At 39.0% G+C, this 17,741-nt stretch overlaps 1 protein-coding gene across 10 annotated transcripts in view; it reads left to right on the top strand.

The window, feature by feature from the left end:
• Nucleotides 1-17,741, top strand: part of BIRC6 (baculoviral IAP repeat containing 6) — a 247,818-nt gene that overhangs the window by 21,628 nt on the left and 208,449 nt on the right. For all 10 annotated transcript variants that reach the window (XR_010730270.1, XM_066266863.1, XM_066266865.1 and 7 more), the window contains exons 2-3: nt 12,940-13,121; nt 15,887-16,024. Coding sequence is in view for 9 of the 10 variants with exons in the window: in XM_066266863.1 (XP_066122960.1) it covers nt 12,940-13,121; nt 15,887-16,024 (320 nt within the window). In the remaining variant the exon portion in view is untranslated. The remainder of the gene's footprint in view (nt 1-12,939; nt 13,122-15,886; nt 16,025-17,741) is intronic.

A 17,741-nucleotide genomic window follows, 5' to 3' on the forward strand; every position in this document is an offset into this window, starting at 1 on the left:
AAAGGAGAGTCTCTTTAAGAAACAATGCTTAGGCCCTGGCTGGTTGGCTCAGTAGTAGAATGTCGGCCCAGCTAGTGGAAGTCTCGGGTTTGATTCCCTTTCAGTGCACCCAGGAGACGCAACCATCTGCTTCTCTACAGCCCCTCCAGTGGCCATGGATTGATTTGAGTGAGATGACCCTGGTGCTGAGGATGGCTTGGTGGCCTGCCTTAGACGCTAAAAATAGCTCTGTTGCCAAGCAGTAGAGCAACAACCTAGTTAGGCAGAGAGCATTGCCTAATAGGGGACTTACTGGATAGATCTCAGTAGGGCTGCATGTGGGAGTCTGTCTCTGCCTCCTCTGTTCTCACTTAATTAAAAAATAAAAAAGAAATTGTGCTCAGAAAACTGGATATTCACAAGAGTGAAGTTGTACTTTTACCTAACTAGCCTCAGATATAAAAACGAATGCAAATGGATCAAAGACCTAAACGTAAGAGCCACAATTATAAAACTCTTTAAGAGAAAACAAAGGGGAAAAGTTTCATGACATTGGATTTGGCAGAGATTTCTTGGATATGACACCAAAGACACAGGCAACTAAATAAAAATATAGATAAACTGGACTTTATCAAAATGAAAATCTTTTTGTTCATTGAAGGACACTATGAACAGTAAAAAGGCAAATCATGGAACAGGAAGAAATATTTTCAAATACATATTCAGATATATTTAGAGAGAATTAATATCAAGAATATGTAGAGAGCCTGACCAGGCGGTGGCACAGTGGATAGAGCATCGGACTGGGATGCCGAGGACCCAGGTTCAAGACCCCGAGGTCGCCAGCTTGAGTGCTGGCTCATCTGGTTAGAGCAAAAGCTCACCAGCTTGGACCCAAGGTCGCTGGCTCAAGCAAGGGGTTTCTCGGTCTGCTGAAGGCCTGCAGTCAAGGCACATATGAGAAAGCAATCAATGAACAACTAAGGTGTCGCAATATGCAACGAAAAACTAATGATTGATGCTTCTCATCTCTCCATTCCTGTCTATCTGTCCCTGTCTATGCTTCTCTCTAACTTTCTCTCTGTTAAAAAAAAAAATGTAGAGAACTTTTAGAACTCCATGACAAAAACAACCTAATTAAAGAGTGGGCAAAGGACTCTTAATAGACATTTCTCCAAAGAAGATACGGAAAGGTTTAACAAGCCCTTGAAAAGATGTTGACCTTCACAAATCATTAAGGAGATTCAAATCAATCCACACCCATTAGGATGATTGTATTTGTTTTTGTTTTTAGTAAGTGGTTTGAGTATATGAAGAAATTGCAGTCCTTGTGTAGTGTTGGTGGGAATATAAAATAGTGCATACACTATTGAAAACAGTATTGGTAGTTCCTCAAACAATAAAAAATAAAATTATTAGATCCCGAAAAGCCACATTTAGGTGAAAAAAAGAATTGAAAGTAAGGTCTTGAAATATTTGTATACTGTATTAATAGTAGCATTATTCCCAATAGTCAAAAAGGTATAAGTCACCCAAGGGTCCATAGAAAGATGAATAGATAAAATATGGTGCATGTGTGTGCACACGCGACATTCTTTTGTATGCTTTAAAAAGGGGAAATTTTTACACATGCTACACAACATGGATGATCCTTGCTGACATTATGTTCAGAAAAATAAGCCAGTCAAATAAGAACAAATGCTGCATGAAATAAGCCAGTCACAAAAGAGCAAATATTGCGTGATTTCACTTACACGAAATACTTAAGAGTATCAGCTCCTTAGAGACGGAAAGTAGAATAGTGGTTGTCAGGAGCTGGGGAGGATGGAGTGGGTAGGGAGAGCTAATGTCCAGATGGTTACAGTTTCATTTTTGCAAATTGAAAAGAGTTCTGTGGATAAATGTACAGCAGTGTCAGTGTATTTAATGCCACTGAATTGTATAGTTAAAAATGATTAAAATGGAAAATTTTGTTATGTATCATATAATTTGCCACAATTAAAAAGAATATCAAATGGCCATGTTTATGTCAGTCTATCTCTGGATTCTGTTTTGTTCCATGGTTCTATATGTCTATCCATTTCTCAGCACTACATTTTACACTTTCATTATAAGTAAGTCCTAAAATCCTGTGATTTGTCCAACTTTATTCTTTATCAAAATTGTTTTGGCTATTCCAGTTCATTTGCCTTTTCAAATAAAATTTAGAATCAGTTTATATCTAAAAAATTCTGCTGTGATTTTGATAGAAATTGCATTAAATCTATAGAGCAATTCTGGGATTTTTTTTTTTTTTTTTTGTATTTTTCTTAAGTTGGAAACGGGGAGGCAGTAAGACAGACTCCTACATGCGCCCGACCGGGATCCACCCAGCATGCCCACCAGGGGGCGATGCTCTGCCCATCTGGGGCGGCGCTCTGCCACAACCAGAGCCATTCTAGCACCTGAGGCAGAGGCCACAAAGCCATCTTCAGCGCTGAGGCCAACTCTGCTCCAATGGAGCCTCGGCTGCGGGAGGGGAAGAGAGAGACAGAGAGGAGAGGAGGAGGGGTGGAAAAGAAGATGGGCACTTCTCCTGTGTGCCCTGGCCGGGAATTGAACCGGGACTCCTGCACGCCAGGCCGACAAATTCTGGGATTATTGATGTCTTTACTGTGTAGACTCTTCCAGTCCATGACCATGGTTTTAGTTAGATCTTCTTTGATTTTTTTAATCAATCTTCTGTACTTTTCAGCATATATATCCTGTATACTTTTTATTAGGTATGTATCTTAAGTATTTTATGTTTTAGAGATATAAACTGTTAATTTTTTTTTTTTTTTTAGTGCATTGGAAGGAGAGAGAAAGAGGGAGGGACATATAGGGACAGACTGACAGGAAGGGAGAGAGAAGAGAAGCATTAACTAGTAGTTGTGGCACTAAGTTATTTGATTTCTTTCTCATACGTGTCTTGATAGGGTAGTGGGGGTTCTCCAGCTAAGCCAGTGACCCCTTGCTCAAGCCAGCAACCATGGGGTCATGTCTATAATTCCATGCTCAAGCTGGCGATCCCGTGCTCAAGCTGGTGAGCTTGCACTCTAGCAGGCGACTTCAGGGTTTCAAACCTCGGACCTCAGTGTCCCAGATGGGTGCTCTACCCATTGCACCACCAACCTCTTCAGGTTGTTTTTTGTAAATTTCAGTTGCAGATTGATCTTTGATTTTGATATTAATTTTGTTTACTGAACCTTGTCAAACTCATTTATTAGCTCTAGTAGTTTTGTTTTTATTTTAGATTTCCTGGGATTTTTCTACATAGGTAACCATGTTGTCTGTTAATAGGGACAGTTTAATTTCTTCCTTTCTAATATGTGATTTTTAACTTCTCATTTCTTTCCTTACTGTAGCAGCTCCATCTATCAGTATGATATAGAATAGGAATGGTGAGGGAGTACATGTTACCTTGCTCCTGATCTTAGGATGAAACTATTCAGTCTTTTTTTTGTTTGTTTGTTTTACAAGGACAGAGAGAGAGTCAGAGAGATGGATAGATAGGTACAGACAGACAGGAACGGAGAGAGATGAGAAGCATCAATCATTAGTTTTTCGTTGCAACACCTTAGTTGTTCATTGATTGCTTTCTCATATGTGCCTTGACTGTGGGGCTACAGCAGACCGAGTAACCCCTTGCTCAAGCCAGCGACTTTGGGTCCAAGCTGGTGAGCTTTGCTCAAACCAGATGAGCCGGCGCTCAAGCTGGCGACCTCGGGGTCTCGAACCTGGGTCCTCTGCATCCCAGTCCGATGCTCTATCCACTGTGCCACTGCCTGGTCAGGCTACAATTTCATTGATATTTAAATTTTTTTTTTTTTTTTTTTTTTTAAGCGAGAGAGAGAGACAGGGACAGATAGGAAGGGAGAGTGATGAGGAACATCAACTCATAGTTGCAGCACCTTAGTTATTCATTGATTCCTTTCTTATATATTCCTTGATTGGGGGGCTCCAGCTGAGCCAATGATCCCATTCTCAAACCAGCGACCCCTTCCTCAAGCTAGCAACCTTGGGTTTTCGAACCTGGGTCCTTAGTATCCCAGATCGAGGCTCTATTCACTGTTCCACCACCGGGTCAGGCTAAAAACTATTTTTTGCTTGAATTGATTTTTCTCTTTTTTTTGTTTTTGGTTTCATTGAGTTTTGCTGTATCTCTTTTCTTTTGCTTGTTTTGGTTTTATTTTGCTTTTGTTTTTCTTGTTTCTTTAAACAAGAATCTTAGGTTGTTGATTTTGAGAGCCCCTTCCCTACCCTAATATAAACATTTAATTCCTGTAAATCTCACTCTAAACATTGCTTTAGATTTCACTCTTAACATTGCTTTAGTTGCATATGACAAAATTTGATGTATTTTCATTTTCATTCAATTAAACATTTTAATTACCTGAGACTTATTCGTTGACCAATGGATTATTTAGAAGTATGTTGTTTAAGTTCAAGTAGGGGTTTCCTGTTATATTTGTTATTGATTCCTACTTAAATTCATTATAGTCAGATAACGTACTTTTATTTATTTTATTTTTGTTAGAATCTGTTTTAGGACCCAGGATATGATCTGTATTGATGAATGTTCTGTGAACACTTGAAAAAAATGGTTATTCTACTTTTGATTGGTGTAATATTCTATAAATGTCATTGGTTGATGGTGTCCAGTTTCTGTCTCCACTAGTTTTCTTTCTATTAGTCTGTCAATTACTGAAAGGGGAATGTTGAAGTCTCCAGCTGTAATTATGGATGCCTATTTCTTTCAGTTGTTAATTTTGTTTTTTGCATTTTGAAGTTCTGTTAGTTATATATGTATTCAGGATTGTTTTTGCTTTGCAAATTGACCCTTTTTTTTGAAAAAGGAATGACATATTGACTTTATTCTTTTCAGTCTTTTTTTTTTTTTTTTTTTTACAGAGGCAGAGATAGGAACGGAGAGAGATGAGAAGCATCAATCATCAGTTTCTCGTTGCGCGTTGCGACTTCTTAGTTGTTCATTGATTGCTTTCTCACATGTGCCTTGACCGTGGGCCTTCAGCAGACCGAGTAACCCCCTGCTGGAGCCAGGGACCTTGGGTCCAAGCTAGTGAGCTGTTTGCTCAAGCCAGATGAGCCCGTGCTCAAGCTGGTGACCTCGGGGTCTCGAACCTGGGTCCTTCTGCATCCCAGTCCGACGCTCTATCCACTGCGCCACCACCTGGTCAGGCAAATTGACCCTTTTTTAATGTAATTTTTTTATCTTAGAGATTTTTTTTTTTACTCTGAATATATACTCTCTCTTTTTTTAAAAAAAGAACAACTGTTGATTTCACCTTCGCTGGTTGGGTCAGTGGTAGAGCTTTGGCTCAGTTTGTGGATGTCCCAGGTTCAATTCCTGGTTAGGGCACACAGGAGAAGCACACATCTGCTTCTCTACCCCTTCCCCTCTCCCTTCTCGCTCTCTTTCTTCCTCTCCTGTAGCCATGGCTTGATTGGAACAAGTTGGCCTCGGGCTCTGAGGATGGCGGCCTCTGCCTCAGGTGCTAAGAAGAGCTTGGTTGTTGAGCAACAGAGCAACGACCAGATGGGCAGAGAATCGCCCCCTAATGATCTTGCTAGGGGGATCCCTGTCAGGGCACATGCAGGAGTCTTTTGCCCTGCCTCCCCTCCTTTCACTGAATAAAAATTTTAAAAAAAAAGTTTATTTGAGAAAGAGAGAGACATTGATTTGTTGTTAGAAATTCATTGGTTGATTCTTATTTGTATCCTAACCTGATATTGAACCTGCAACCTTGGCATGTTGGGATGACACTCTAACCAACTGAACTACCTGGTCAGGGCTAGATATTCTGTCTTTTAAAATTTACCTTTGCATTATATATCCTTTTTTCATCCTTTGTGTTTACCCTTTTAGAAGGGTGAAGTTTTCTTTTTTTTGAAATTTTCTGAAGCTGGAAACAGGGAGGCAGTCAGATAGACTCCCGCATGCGCCCGACCAGGATCCACCCGGCATGCCCACCAGGGGGCGATGCTCTGCCCATCCGGGGCGTCGCTCTGTTGCGACCAGAGCCACTCTAGCGCCTGGGGCAGAGGCCATGGAGCCATCCCCAGCGCCCGGGCCATCTTTTGCTCCAATGGAGCCTCGGCTGCAGGAGGGGAAGAGAAAGACAGAGAGGAAGGAGAGGGGGAGGGGTGGAGAGGCAGATGGGCGCCTCTCCTGTGTGCCCTGGCCGGGAATTGAACCCGGGACTCCTGCACGCCAGGCCGACGCTCCACCACTGAGCCAACCGGCCAGGGCCAAAATTTTCTTATAGGTGCCATAGACTTGGTTAGTGTGTGTCTATGTTTAAGTTCATTCTGATAATCTGTCAGTTGGCATATTTAGGGCACTTATATTTAATATAAATATTTTGATTTAAATATTTCATTTTATTATATATTTATTTTTTTTCTGTAACTTTTCTGTTTTTTTGATTATTTGATTGTAAAATTGTTTTAATTTGTTTTTAACTATAATTATTTTTTTGTAGTTACTTGAGGGATTACAATATATGATACATACTTTTCACAATCTATTTAGAATAACTATTTTATCATTTTGTGTGGAATGTACAAAAGTTATAGTTGACTTACTACATTTACATACATTGAAAACCCTGTCAGACAAAGTAATGATTTTTGCTTTTAGTTGTCAAATACATTTTAAATAACTGAGGTGAAGAATCATCATTTCTGCTTTTCCCTCATTCTGAAGTCATTTCTCATCTGTTTGATGAACTTCTCTTAGCAGTTCATTTTGAGCAGTTTGCTGGCGAAATTTCTTTTTCATATTCCTTTATTTGAGACTGTTTTTATCTTATGTTCATTCCTGAAGGATATTTTTGTTGGAGATAGAATTTTTTTCAGTATTTAAAAAAAATATGGTTCACTTCCTAAGGAACCCCAGGGTTTTAATGATAAATGTGTTTATTTTTTTTTAATTTAGAAATTAAATTTAATGGAGTGGTGTTGGTCAATAAGAGTACATAGTAGGTTCCAGGTAAACATCTCTATAGCATTTGAACTGTTTATTATGTTGTATGAATATTACTTTTAAGTAACATCAGCTTTTCACTGGTTGCTTTCTATGTTTTTTTCATTAGTTTTCAGCAGTTTATTGTGTTTGCCTTTGAATTTTTAACCTATTTTTGTAAAATTTCTCCTGCTTAGAAAGAATATCTGTTTTGTTAGTCATCATAGTGTCTGTTGGGTCTGTAAACTATGGCCTGCTACCACCTCTGTGACTGTCATACTTTCTCCTGATTTTGTAACTAAAGTGTTATTGGAACATATATCCACACTCATTTATTTACATGTTGTTTATGGCTGCTTTTGGGGTATCATGGCAGAGTTGAATAATTGTGAGAGAGATCTTACATCACTTGAAGTTTAAAATATTTACTGTCTGACCCTTTTCACCAGAAGTTTGCTGGTCTTTGGTGTAGGTAGGAAGACATTTGAGTTTTTCCTCTTAATGTTTCCTGCTGAAAAACGTTTTCTTGACTTTATCCATGTAGGTTTAAAAGTCTTTTTTACAAATATCTTCTATACAAAAATACAACAATGTGCAGTATGTAGTATAGGGTATGTGCAGCAATGTTTTCCCCTACTTAGGAACCCTAAATAACTTTTTAGCCAACATTTCTTGAAGCCATAACAAACAGTTAAGTATAGCTTATCTTTTTTTTTTAGAAATTTCAGTTCAGACACTAACCTCATAAAGCAAACAAAACTGTTAAATAACTGGTTTATGCCAAAATGGGATTTAATTTTTTTTTTTTTTTTTGTATTTTTCTGAAGCTGGAAACGGGGAGAGACAGTCAGACTCCCGCATGCGCCGACTGGGATCCACCCGGCACACCCACCAGGGGGCGATGCTCTGCCCCTCCAGGGGGCCGCTCTGTTGCTACCAGAGCCACTCTAACACCTGGGGCAGAGGCCAAGGAGCCATCCCCAGCGCCCAGGCCATCTTTGCTCCAATGGAGCCTTGGCTGCGGGAGGGGAAGAGAGAGACAGAGAGGAAGGAGAGGGGGAGGGGTGGAGAAGCAGATGGGCGCCTCTCCTGTGTGCCCTGGCCGGGAATCGAACCCGGGACTTCTGCACGCCAGGCCGACGCTCTACCACTTAGCCAACCGGCCAGGGCCTGGATTTAATTTTTTTAAAGATAGGCATGGGAGATAGAAGTAGAACTTAAGATGCTCTTATTTTACAGGAGTTTGAAAAAATGTTTCCTTACTGAATAACACAGACTCTAATAATATAGGTTTCTTGATCTTTTTTATGGACCTTTAGGTGCTTGGAGTTGTTATTGTTATAAACTAAAATTAGCTTGACCTGTGGTGGCGCAGTGGATAAAGCGTTGACCTGGAACGCTGAGGTCACCGGTTCAAAACCCCAGGCTTGCCTGGTCAAGGCACATATGGGAGTTGATGCTTCCAGCTCCTCCCCCTGCTCTCTTCGTCTCCCTCTCCCTCTCCGTCTCCCTCTCCCTCTCCCTCTCCCTCTCCCTCTCCCTCTCCCTCTCCCTCTCCCTCTCCCTCTCCCTCTCCCTCTCCCTCTCCCTCTCCCTCTCCCTCTCCCTCTCCATCTCTCCCTCTCCATCTCTCCCTCTCCATCTCTCCCTCTCCATCTCTCCCTCTCCCATCTCTCCCTCTCCCATCTCTCCCTCTCCCATCTCTCCCTCTCCCATCTCTCCCTCTCCCATCTCTCCCTCTCCCATCTCTCCCTCTCCCATCTCTCCCTCTCCCATCTCTCCCTCTCCCATCTCTCCCTCTCCCATCTCTCCCTCTCCCATCTCTCCCTCTCCCTCTGTCTCTCTCTCCCCTCTCTAATAAAAATGAATAAATAAAATCTAAAAAAAAAATAGTATAAACTAAAATTAAACATTGAAATTTACCTCTTATTGTGAAATCTATGATTGTTTTTTGCTTTACAAATAGTCTTTGCTAGGTCAGACTTAAGCACACATGGATTTTATTTTTAACTGAAGTAAGAGAATTTCTGTCCTTCATTGTGATGTTTGTTAAATAAGAAATGTTGGCCTGACCTGTGGTGGCGCAGTGGGATAAAGCGTCCACCTGGAACACTGAGGTCGCCGGTTCGAAACCTTGGGCTTGCCTGGTCAAGGCACATATGGGAGTTGATGCTTCCTGCTCCTCCCCCTTCTCTCTCTCTCTGTCTCTCTCACTCCTCTCTCTCTAAAAAAAATCAATAAATAAAATATTAAAAAAAAAAAAAGAAATGTTTTGCTCAAACATGTAAGAAGGTGAAAAATTCCACAAAATATTCTTTCTTCACTGCAGGGAATTTTTCCTTCACAGAAATTAAGGACTTGTCTAACGGCAGATCAGTAAAATCTAATCAGATTATATTAACAAAACTCTTTCCCCTATTTTTTAGGCTAAGAATCAGGAAAAAGGTTGGTATTGAGTTGAATAATCTTCCCTCAAAATTCATTTTCAAGGTCCTGTTCTGTTGGCTCAGTGGTAGAGTGTTGGCCTGGCGTGTGGGAGTCCCAGGTTCGATTCCCGGCCAGGGCACACAGGAGAAGCGCCCATCTGCTTCTCCACCCCTCCCCCTCTCCTTCCTCTCTGTCTCTTTCTTCCTCTCCCGCAACCAAGGCTCCATTGGAGCAAAGTTGGCCCGGGTGCTGAGGATGGCTCTGTGGCCTCTGCCTCAGGCACTAGAATGCCTCTATTTGCAGCAGAGCGACACCCCAGATGGGCAGAGCATCACCTCCTGGTGGGCATGCCGGGTGGATCCCTGTCGGGCTCATGCGGGTGTCTGTCTGACTGCCTCCCCATTTCCAACTTCAGAAAAATACAAAAAAAAAAATCATTTCACAAGGAAACTCAGAATGTGTCCTTATTTGGAAGTATGATCTTTGCATATGTAATTAGTTATGATATAGTTAGTCATCTAAGCAGGAAGAGCCTTGGGACAGGCAGTATGGCTGATATCAGCGCACTTACTTTTTTCCCCACTGTGCAGTGCAGTACAGCATTTACCGCTTACGAAGGCCTTCCTTAGCCCAGGACAAAACGAGAATGGACTCATCTGAATGATCATGGCCCTACTGCATGCTCTTTTATATGGACAGGCCTGAGAGACCTCTGAAGAAATTGCCAACAAGACTGCACTTCGTCACTGCATTCCTTTCAGTGCTTGTATTGCATAGTGTAAGAAGTTCAGAAAACAGTTTTGACTTTTTATACAGTTATGACCTGCAGAATATCTACTGACAATTATATGGAATCCTGGGGTTGCCTGGACACTCAATTTAAAACCTCTAGGGATAGTTTTAAAGTTATGATTTTTATTGTTTTACCTGATTACACATCCTAAAAACAATTAAGTAGACTTTGTAGTTTTTTTAAAGAGAAATTATAGTGAATTGTGGTGGGGGGAGAGAAGGCAGGGAAATTGTTGTACCTTCTGCTCAGTTTTGCTATGAACCTAAACTGCTAATAAATAGAATAGTCTAGTCTGACCTTTGGTGGTGCTGTGGATGAAATGTCAACCTGGAACGCTGAGGTTGCTGGTTTGAATCCCTGGGTTTGTCTAGTCAAGGCACATACATGAAGCAACTACTAAGAGTTGATGCTTCCTGCTCCTTCTCCCTTCTCTCTCTGTATCCTCTCTCTAAAACTAATAAATAAAACCTTTAAAAAATAGAATAGTCTAAAAATACTATAGTTGATGAGTTTTGAAACTGTCTTTAAAGTTTTTACACAATTTTATTCTAAATTTCTATAATTAGTATTGTTTCCTCTGGTTTTTACCGAGAGATTAGAAGTGCTGGCTATATAGTCCTATTTTATTATATTTCAGAGATTGTTTTCCTTCTATACTATCATACATTGGACTCTCCAGATCTGGGACTGAACTGTATAAATATAGTATGGTTTTATTTTCCTTTGTTTTATATAGATAATGAATTAGTTCCTAATCAGTTTTGTAATGCCCTCAAACTTTTTATTAGAACCTAAGAGAACTATAATAATCTGGGAAGAAAACCAACAGTAATATTCATTGATTGTAACATGTTTTATAGTTGTCCTAGAGGTTGATGGGTAGGCCTCTGATTTATTTTTAATTTTTCTGCTTAATTTTTAATTTATTGTGTTAACATGGTTTCAGGTGTCCCACTCAGTATAACATCCTCAGTCTCACCTCCAACCCCTGCATTGTGCCTCCCCATGCTCCATTGAAAGTCTCTTTCACAATTGGTCATTCTTTTTTTAAATTTTTTTTAAGTGAGAGGAGGGGAGATAGTGAGACAGACTCCCATATGCTCCCTGACCGGGTTGCACCCAGCAACCCCTGTCTGGGGCCAATGCTCGTATCAACTGAGCTGTTTTTAGCTCTTGAGGCTGACACACTCGGACCAACTGAGCTATCCTCAGCACCCAGGACCAACACTTGAACCAATTGAGCCTTTCAGTGCTTGTATTGCATAGTGTAAGAAGTTCAGAAAACAGTTTTGACTTTTTTTACAGTTACGACCTGCAGAATATCTACTGACAATTATATGGAATCCTGGGGTTGCCAGGAGAGGAAGAGGTAGAGAAGGGGGAGAGGGAAGGGAAGAGAAACAGATGGTTGCTTCTCTTGTGTGCCTTGACCAGGAATTGCACCTGGGACGTCCATACACCGGGCTGACACTATCCGTTGAAACAACTGGCCAGGGCATAATTGGTCATTCTTTAAAGTCTTTTTACAGAGACTGTGAATTTGTGGCAGAAATGCTTAATATTAATCTCCTTGTACACCTCTTATAAGTACATATAAATGGAGAATCTGATGTTATCTTTTCTGAACATTTTTAAAAATATTATATTTAAAGCTCTTGTCTTTTATAAGACTTTTAAATTCTATCATACTTTAATACTGAGAAATTTTATGGTTAAGTATATTCACTTTTTCTTTTTACTCCAATATTGACTCGGTAGAAACTTAGGGAATATCCATCTTCAGTGTTAGCTGCCTGTTTTTTCGGTGGTAGTTGAACTAGAGGCTTTATTACTATAGTTCTCTTAATTTAGGTTATAAACATTTTGCATAATTTTATCTCAGTTATAAAAGCTCTTAAGAACTTTTGGGATAGTTACCTAGAAACTGTCCATGCTGACTTTATGCTTATTGAGTTTTGCAGAAAGTGACTAAAAATGTTGAATATTTAAAAACTTTGTTTCAAACAATTTAATTTTGAGTTAGTAAAGTAGAAAGAGTTTTCTTTACTTATTTCTACTAACTTTAAATACTTTATCAAGTTTGCTTATAATTCCCTCACATACACATACATACTACTTTTGTTCTATTGAGAGTAAGTTGCATATATCTTATCTCTCTACCCCGTGCTATTTCTGTTTATTTCTAAGAACAGTGATATTATCTTTTATAACAGCAATGTAGTTGTCAAGTTGATAATTTCACATTGATACTTATATTCCAATATAATCAGTTTTTTTTTTCTAGATAGACAGGAAGGGAGAGAGATGAGAAGCATCAACTTGTAGTTGCAGCACTTTAGTTGTTCGTTGATTACTTCTCATACATGCCTTCATTGGAGGGCTCCAGCCAAGCCACTGACCTTGGGCTTCGAGCCAGTGACCATGGGATTATGTTGATGATCCCAAGCTCAGGTTGGTGACCCTGCACTCAAGCTGGTGAGCTTGCACTGAAGCCGGATGAGCCCATGCTCAAGCTAGCAACCTATGAGTTTCAACCTGGGACCTCAGTGTCCCAGGTTAACACTGTCTATTGTACCACCACTGGTCAGGTTAATCAGTTGTTTTAATGTTGTTTAGAGCAATTTTTTTCCCCAGTCCAGTATTATATATTGTATTTAGTTGCTATTTAAACATTTATCTTTGATAGACTATTGGTCTTAAAATCTTAAGTGTTGAATTTTTGTTCTTTTAACAGCTAAACCAGGTGGACAGGTGAAATGTCAGTATATTTCTGCCGTGGACAAAGTTATATTTGTGGATGACTATGCAGTAGGGTGTAGGAAGGACCTTAATGGAATCTTGTTGTTAGACACTGCTCTGCAGACTCCAGTTTCAAAGCAGGATGATGTGGTTCAGCTTGAATTACCTGTTACAGAGGTAAGTTGAAATAAGTATCAATCTACTTTTTTTCTACTTATTGTAATCTTAGATCTATTAGTTGTTAAGTGAAATTAGGTTATCCTTTTAAATAGCCCTATAAAAAAAAGAATTAACTTATTGATCACAACTTTATTTAAATGCTTGTCTTTTTTGTGAGTAATTACCTGATACTTGTTGAAGTGATATTTAAGGGTAAACTGTTCCGATTAAACCACTGTAACAGAGACCCCCAATGGCTTAAACAGTATAGTTTCTTTCCAGTAACAGTGCAGGGCTAAGTGTAGGGGTAGCATTGCTTACTTCAATATTTAGCTTCTGTTTTGTGAGTCCAAAGCAGCTGCTGCAAGTGTCATTTCCCAGTCCGGGAAAGGGAGAGAGGGCAAAGGCCAGGGAAAGAGCACACAGTGCCGCATGACCCTCCCACCTTCCCTGTTTCCTTCCTCCCTCCTCCCTTGTAGACTCTTTTTCTTCATTTCTTGTTCTCTTTCACAGACTCTCTTACAAATGCCCCTTTTCGTATTTACTCTGTTGGACAGAATTTTAGTTACATTACCGTATCAGACTGAGAAGATTGGGAAAGATGTGGTTTGTTTATTTATTTAATTTTATTTTATTAGGGAGGGAGGGAGGAAGGAGGGGAGGGAGTGATGGACAGAAAAGGGAGAGAGATAAGAAGTGTCAACTTACAGTTGCAGCACTTTAGTTGTTTATTGATTGCTTTTCATATGTGCCTTGATGGGATGGTAGGGGGGAATCCAGCCAAGCCAGTGACCCCTTGTTGAAGCCAGCAACCTTGGGCTTCAAACCAGCGATGTTTGGACTCAAGCCAATGACCTTGGGCTCCTGTTGATGATCCTATGATCAAGCAGGTGACCTCACGCTCAAACTAGTAAGTTTGTGCTTGAGCAGGATGAGCCCACACTCAAGCTGGTGACTAAGGGTTTCAAACCTGGGACCTCAGCATCCCATGTTGACACTCTATCCACTTGCCACCACGGGTCAGGCTGTGGTTTGTTTACTTTTTTCAAGTATTAAAAAAAGGGAGGAGCCTTGTTTGGATAGCTTGGTTGTTTAGAGCGTGGTCCTAAAGCACAAGGTTATTGGTTCAATCTCTAGTCAGGGCACATATAAGAATAAATTGATGTTCTTGCCTCTATCTCTCTCTCTTTTTTGCTCTCTCTCTAAATCAATCAACAGCAAAAAAAAAACCAACCACAAAAAACCAAAACGGGGAGTAATACGTACATTTTAAAGGAAAACCAGTAATCTTTGCTGTGTCATATCATTTAACAATACCAGTTTAAAATTCAGCTTTATGCATTTTTCTGTATGTTTACGTATTCATTACTTAATTTGTAAGTATATTCAACTTAAATTTTTTGTGTGCATTGATGTTCATATCATGTAATTTGAAAATATGTTTCAAAAATTCTTAAATATACTATAAAAGATTAAAATGCTGTGCTCCCTGAAAAAGTGAGCTATTTCTTTCTTCATACCAAGTTGTTGATTATTGTTTTGCATATCGAGATTGGTTTGGTTAATTGATAAAATAAGTACAAAATACTTTCTATTTTTACAGCATGAAAAGTGTGAATGTGCATTTGAGGTATTTTATTCTCTCTAGAAAGCATTTTAAAAAAAGATATCAACATATCTCCACGTAGACTTCACTCTTAGTGTCATATCACAGTCTTCTCTTTATATGTTAATATTGAAATCATGTGGCTGGAAGTTAGAGTTCTGAAAACAGTAGCAATATTTTTGTCTTTAGACTCTCTGGATCTGGAGTCACATCTAAAATCTTTGAACAGAGAATTAGCTCTACTTGTTTTGAATATTTTTTCCTAAATTAAGAAATTTAGGTCAGGTGATATTTTAATAAAGGTGATACATTTATTAAGGACTTAGATTTACACAGAAAGATGGTATTATACTGTTCAACTTTAAAAAGAACTACAGAAAAAATAAATAAAAATTAAAAAAACTACAGAATCACAATAAAATATTTGAAAATTTGTACGAAATAGCTCCTCCCCCAACTCAGTATTTTTTCTATTACACTGACTGAAATGCTAGGTATTTAGCTGATTTCTACCACCTTTCTAACCTTACTGGCTTTTAACATTTGTTGCTGGATTTCTCTTATTTTAAATAAATAATTACAACTCTGTTGCCTTCTTAATAATGTTTGTAGACTACCCAGCATCCCAGGCATCATTTATTACACCACATTAATTTGTCACTCTTGCCTAAAATATGGGGTCCTGCGTTTGGTTAGATCAGCAGTATATTCTTTTTATATATCAACCATATATTTCTACTAAGGTAGTTTATATGAAATGTATGGGTAACAATGCAAAGAGCTTTTTAAAATATTACCTGCTGACTTAGTAAATGTCTTCTCTTACGGTTTTATATAGTTTCAGTAAAGTTCATTGAAGGACCATACATTTATGCCTTTAAAATTTTACCTCTGTCATTTTTGTTCATAGTTTCAGCTTATCAAGCTTTTTTAAATCTTACTTTGGTGTATAATACCTTCTGTGTATTGAAACTTTATTGTGTTGTAACACACTGAATTCACTGCTTTTTGTCATTTAATTTGGTAGTAGCCCTTCAAATCATTATTTGATTCAGTTTGTTAAAAAAAGTAAAAGTAGGCAACCTGTCAGAATTATTACAAGTGAAATATTTGAATGAGGATATGAACTTAACATTTTCTGTTGTTTAATTTTCTGTGGTCATCTTTTTTCATTTAGGCACAACAGCTCTTGTCAGCATGTTTAGAAAAGATAGATATTTCTAGTACGGAGGGTTATGATTTGTTCATCACACAGCTTAAAGATGGTTTAAAAAATACATCTCATGAGACTGCAGCCAACCACAAAGTTGCTAAGGTAAGAAAAATTTTAAAAATTACCTTGTTTTCTGTAATAGGAAAAAAGGCCTCCATACTTTCACTTTTCTTTTCTTTTGGCTTTCTTTTGTTTTTTTATACTTTCACTGTTCTGTGCTCCCTCTGCTCCCACTGTTTTGGAAATATTTCAGTTCTAGATTTTTTCACTCTTTTAAAACGTGCTTATAGGTCATCTCAAAGTTGAAACTGTTTTTACTGAAGTTTGTCTTCAGTTTGTGTGAACTATTTTGCTTACGTTGTTCCTAAAGCTGCTGTGCTGGGTGACCCGTGTTGGTCGAGATGCTGATGTGAAAGTTCTGCCTTTCTCAGGTTATGTACTTCCATGAGAGATGAAATGTATCTTAGTAAATGAGACCATTTGGGGCTTTTCTGAAATTAAAAAAGTTTTTTTTTTTTGCATGAGTAGAATGTCTGTGGTAGATAGTTCTTTGAATTAAATTCTTGGATATATCATTAATTTCTTCTGCGTTTTTCTTTTAATATCTTTTCTAAGTTAAAATTGTACAACAGCCTGACCAGGCAGTGGCGCAGTGGATAGAGCATTGGACTGGGATGCAGAGGACCCAGGTTCGAGACTCCGAGGTCGCCAGATTGAGTGCGGGCTCATCTGGTTTGAGCAAAAAGCCCACCAGCTTGAACCCAAGGTTGCTGGCTCAAGCAAGGTGTTACTTGGTCTGCTGAAGGCCCGCGGTCAAGGCACATATAAGAAAACAATCAATGAACAACTAAGGTGTTGCAACGCGCAATGAAAAACTAATGATTGATGCTTCTCATCTTTCTCCGTTCCTGTCTGTCTGTCCCTGTCTATCCCTCCCTCTCTCTGAAAAAAAAAATTGTAGTACATACAAAGTTTCTATATTGAAGAATATAACGTAGATGATAAAATCCATTTATCTAAAAATAACTTGTGCTTTTATAAATTTTTTCCCTCAAGTACAGTTGCAGTTATGCTAAAATACTGTGGTATAGTGTCTTTTTTAAAATTATTTATTTATTTATTTATTTTAGAGAGGAGAGGGAGAGAAACAAAGAGAGAGAGAGGAGAGACAGAGAGAGAGAAGGGGGGAGGAGCTGGAAGCATCAACTCCCATATGTGCCTTGACCAGGCAAGCCCAGGGTTTCGAACCGGCAACCTCAGCATTTCCAGTTCAACGCTTTATCCACTGCGCCACCACAAGTCAGGCTAGTGTCTTAGTCTGTATGGGCTACAATAACAGAATACCACTGATTGGGTAGCTTATAAACAACAGAAAATTATTGCTCACAGTTGGAGGCAGGGACATCCAAGATAAAGAAGTCAGTGCGGTTGCCTTCTGGTGAAGTCCTTCCTGGTTCATAGCTGGTACCTCTCACTGTGTGCTCACAGGGCAGAAAGGGCAAAGGATATCTCTGGAGCATTTTTTTGTAAAGACACTAATTTCATTCATGAAGTTATTTACCTCGTGATTTAAGTGTCTCCAAAAGACCCTACCTATTAATACCATCATCTTTGGGGGTTAAAATCTCAACAGATGAATTTGGAGAATCAGGGGCAACACAGATATTCCAACTATAGCATATAGCTTGTCCTTGTTTTTTTTTTCAAGTAGGATGTATTTTTAACATCTTTACATATAAATTCTCATAGAGTGTCTGTGTTTTTTCTGATATTTATACTGAATTTTATTCTGTAAATTTATGATGATTTTATTTACCCA

The sequence above is a fragment of the Saccopteryx bilineata genome, chromosome 3 (assembly GCF_036850765.1).
Source record: "Saccopteryx bilineata isolate mSacBil1 chromosome 3, mSacBil1_pri_phased_curated, whole genome shotgun sequence".
NCBI classification, from domain to species: Eukaryota; Metazoa; Chordata; class Mammalia; order Chiroptera; family Emballonuridae; genus Saccopteryx; species Saccopteryx bilineata.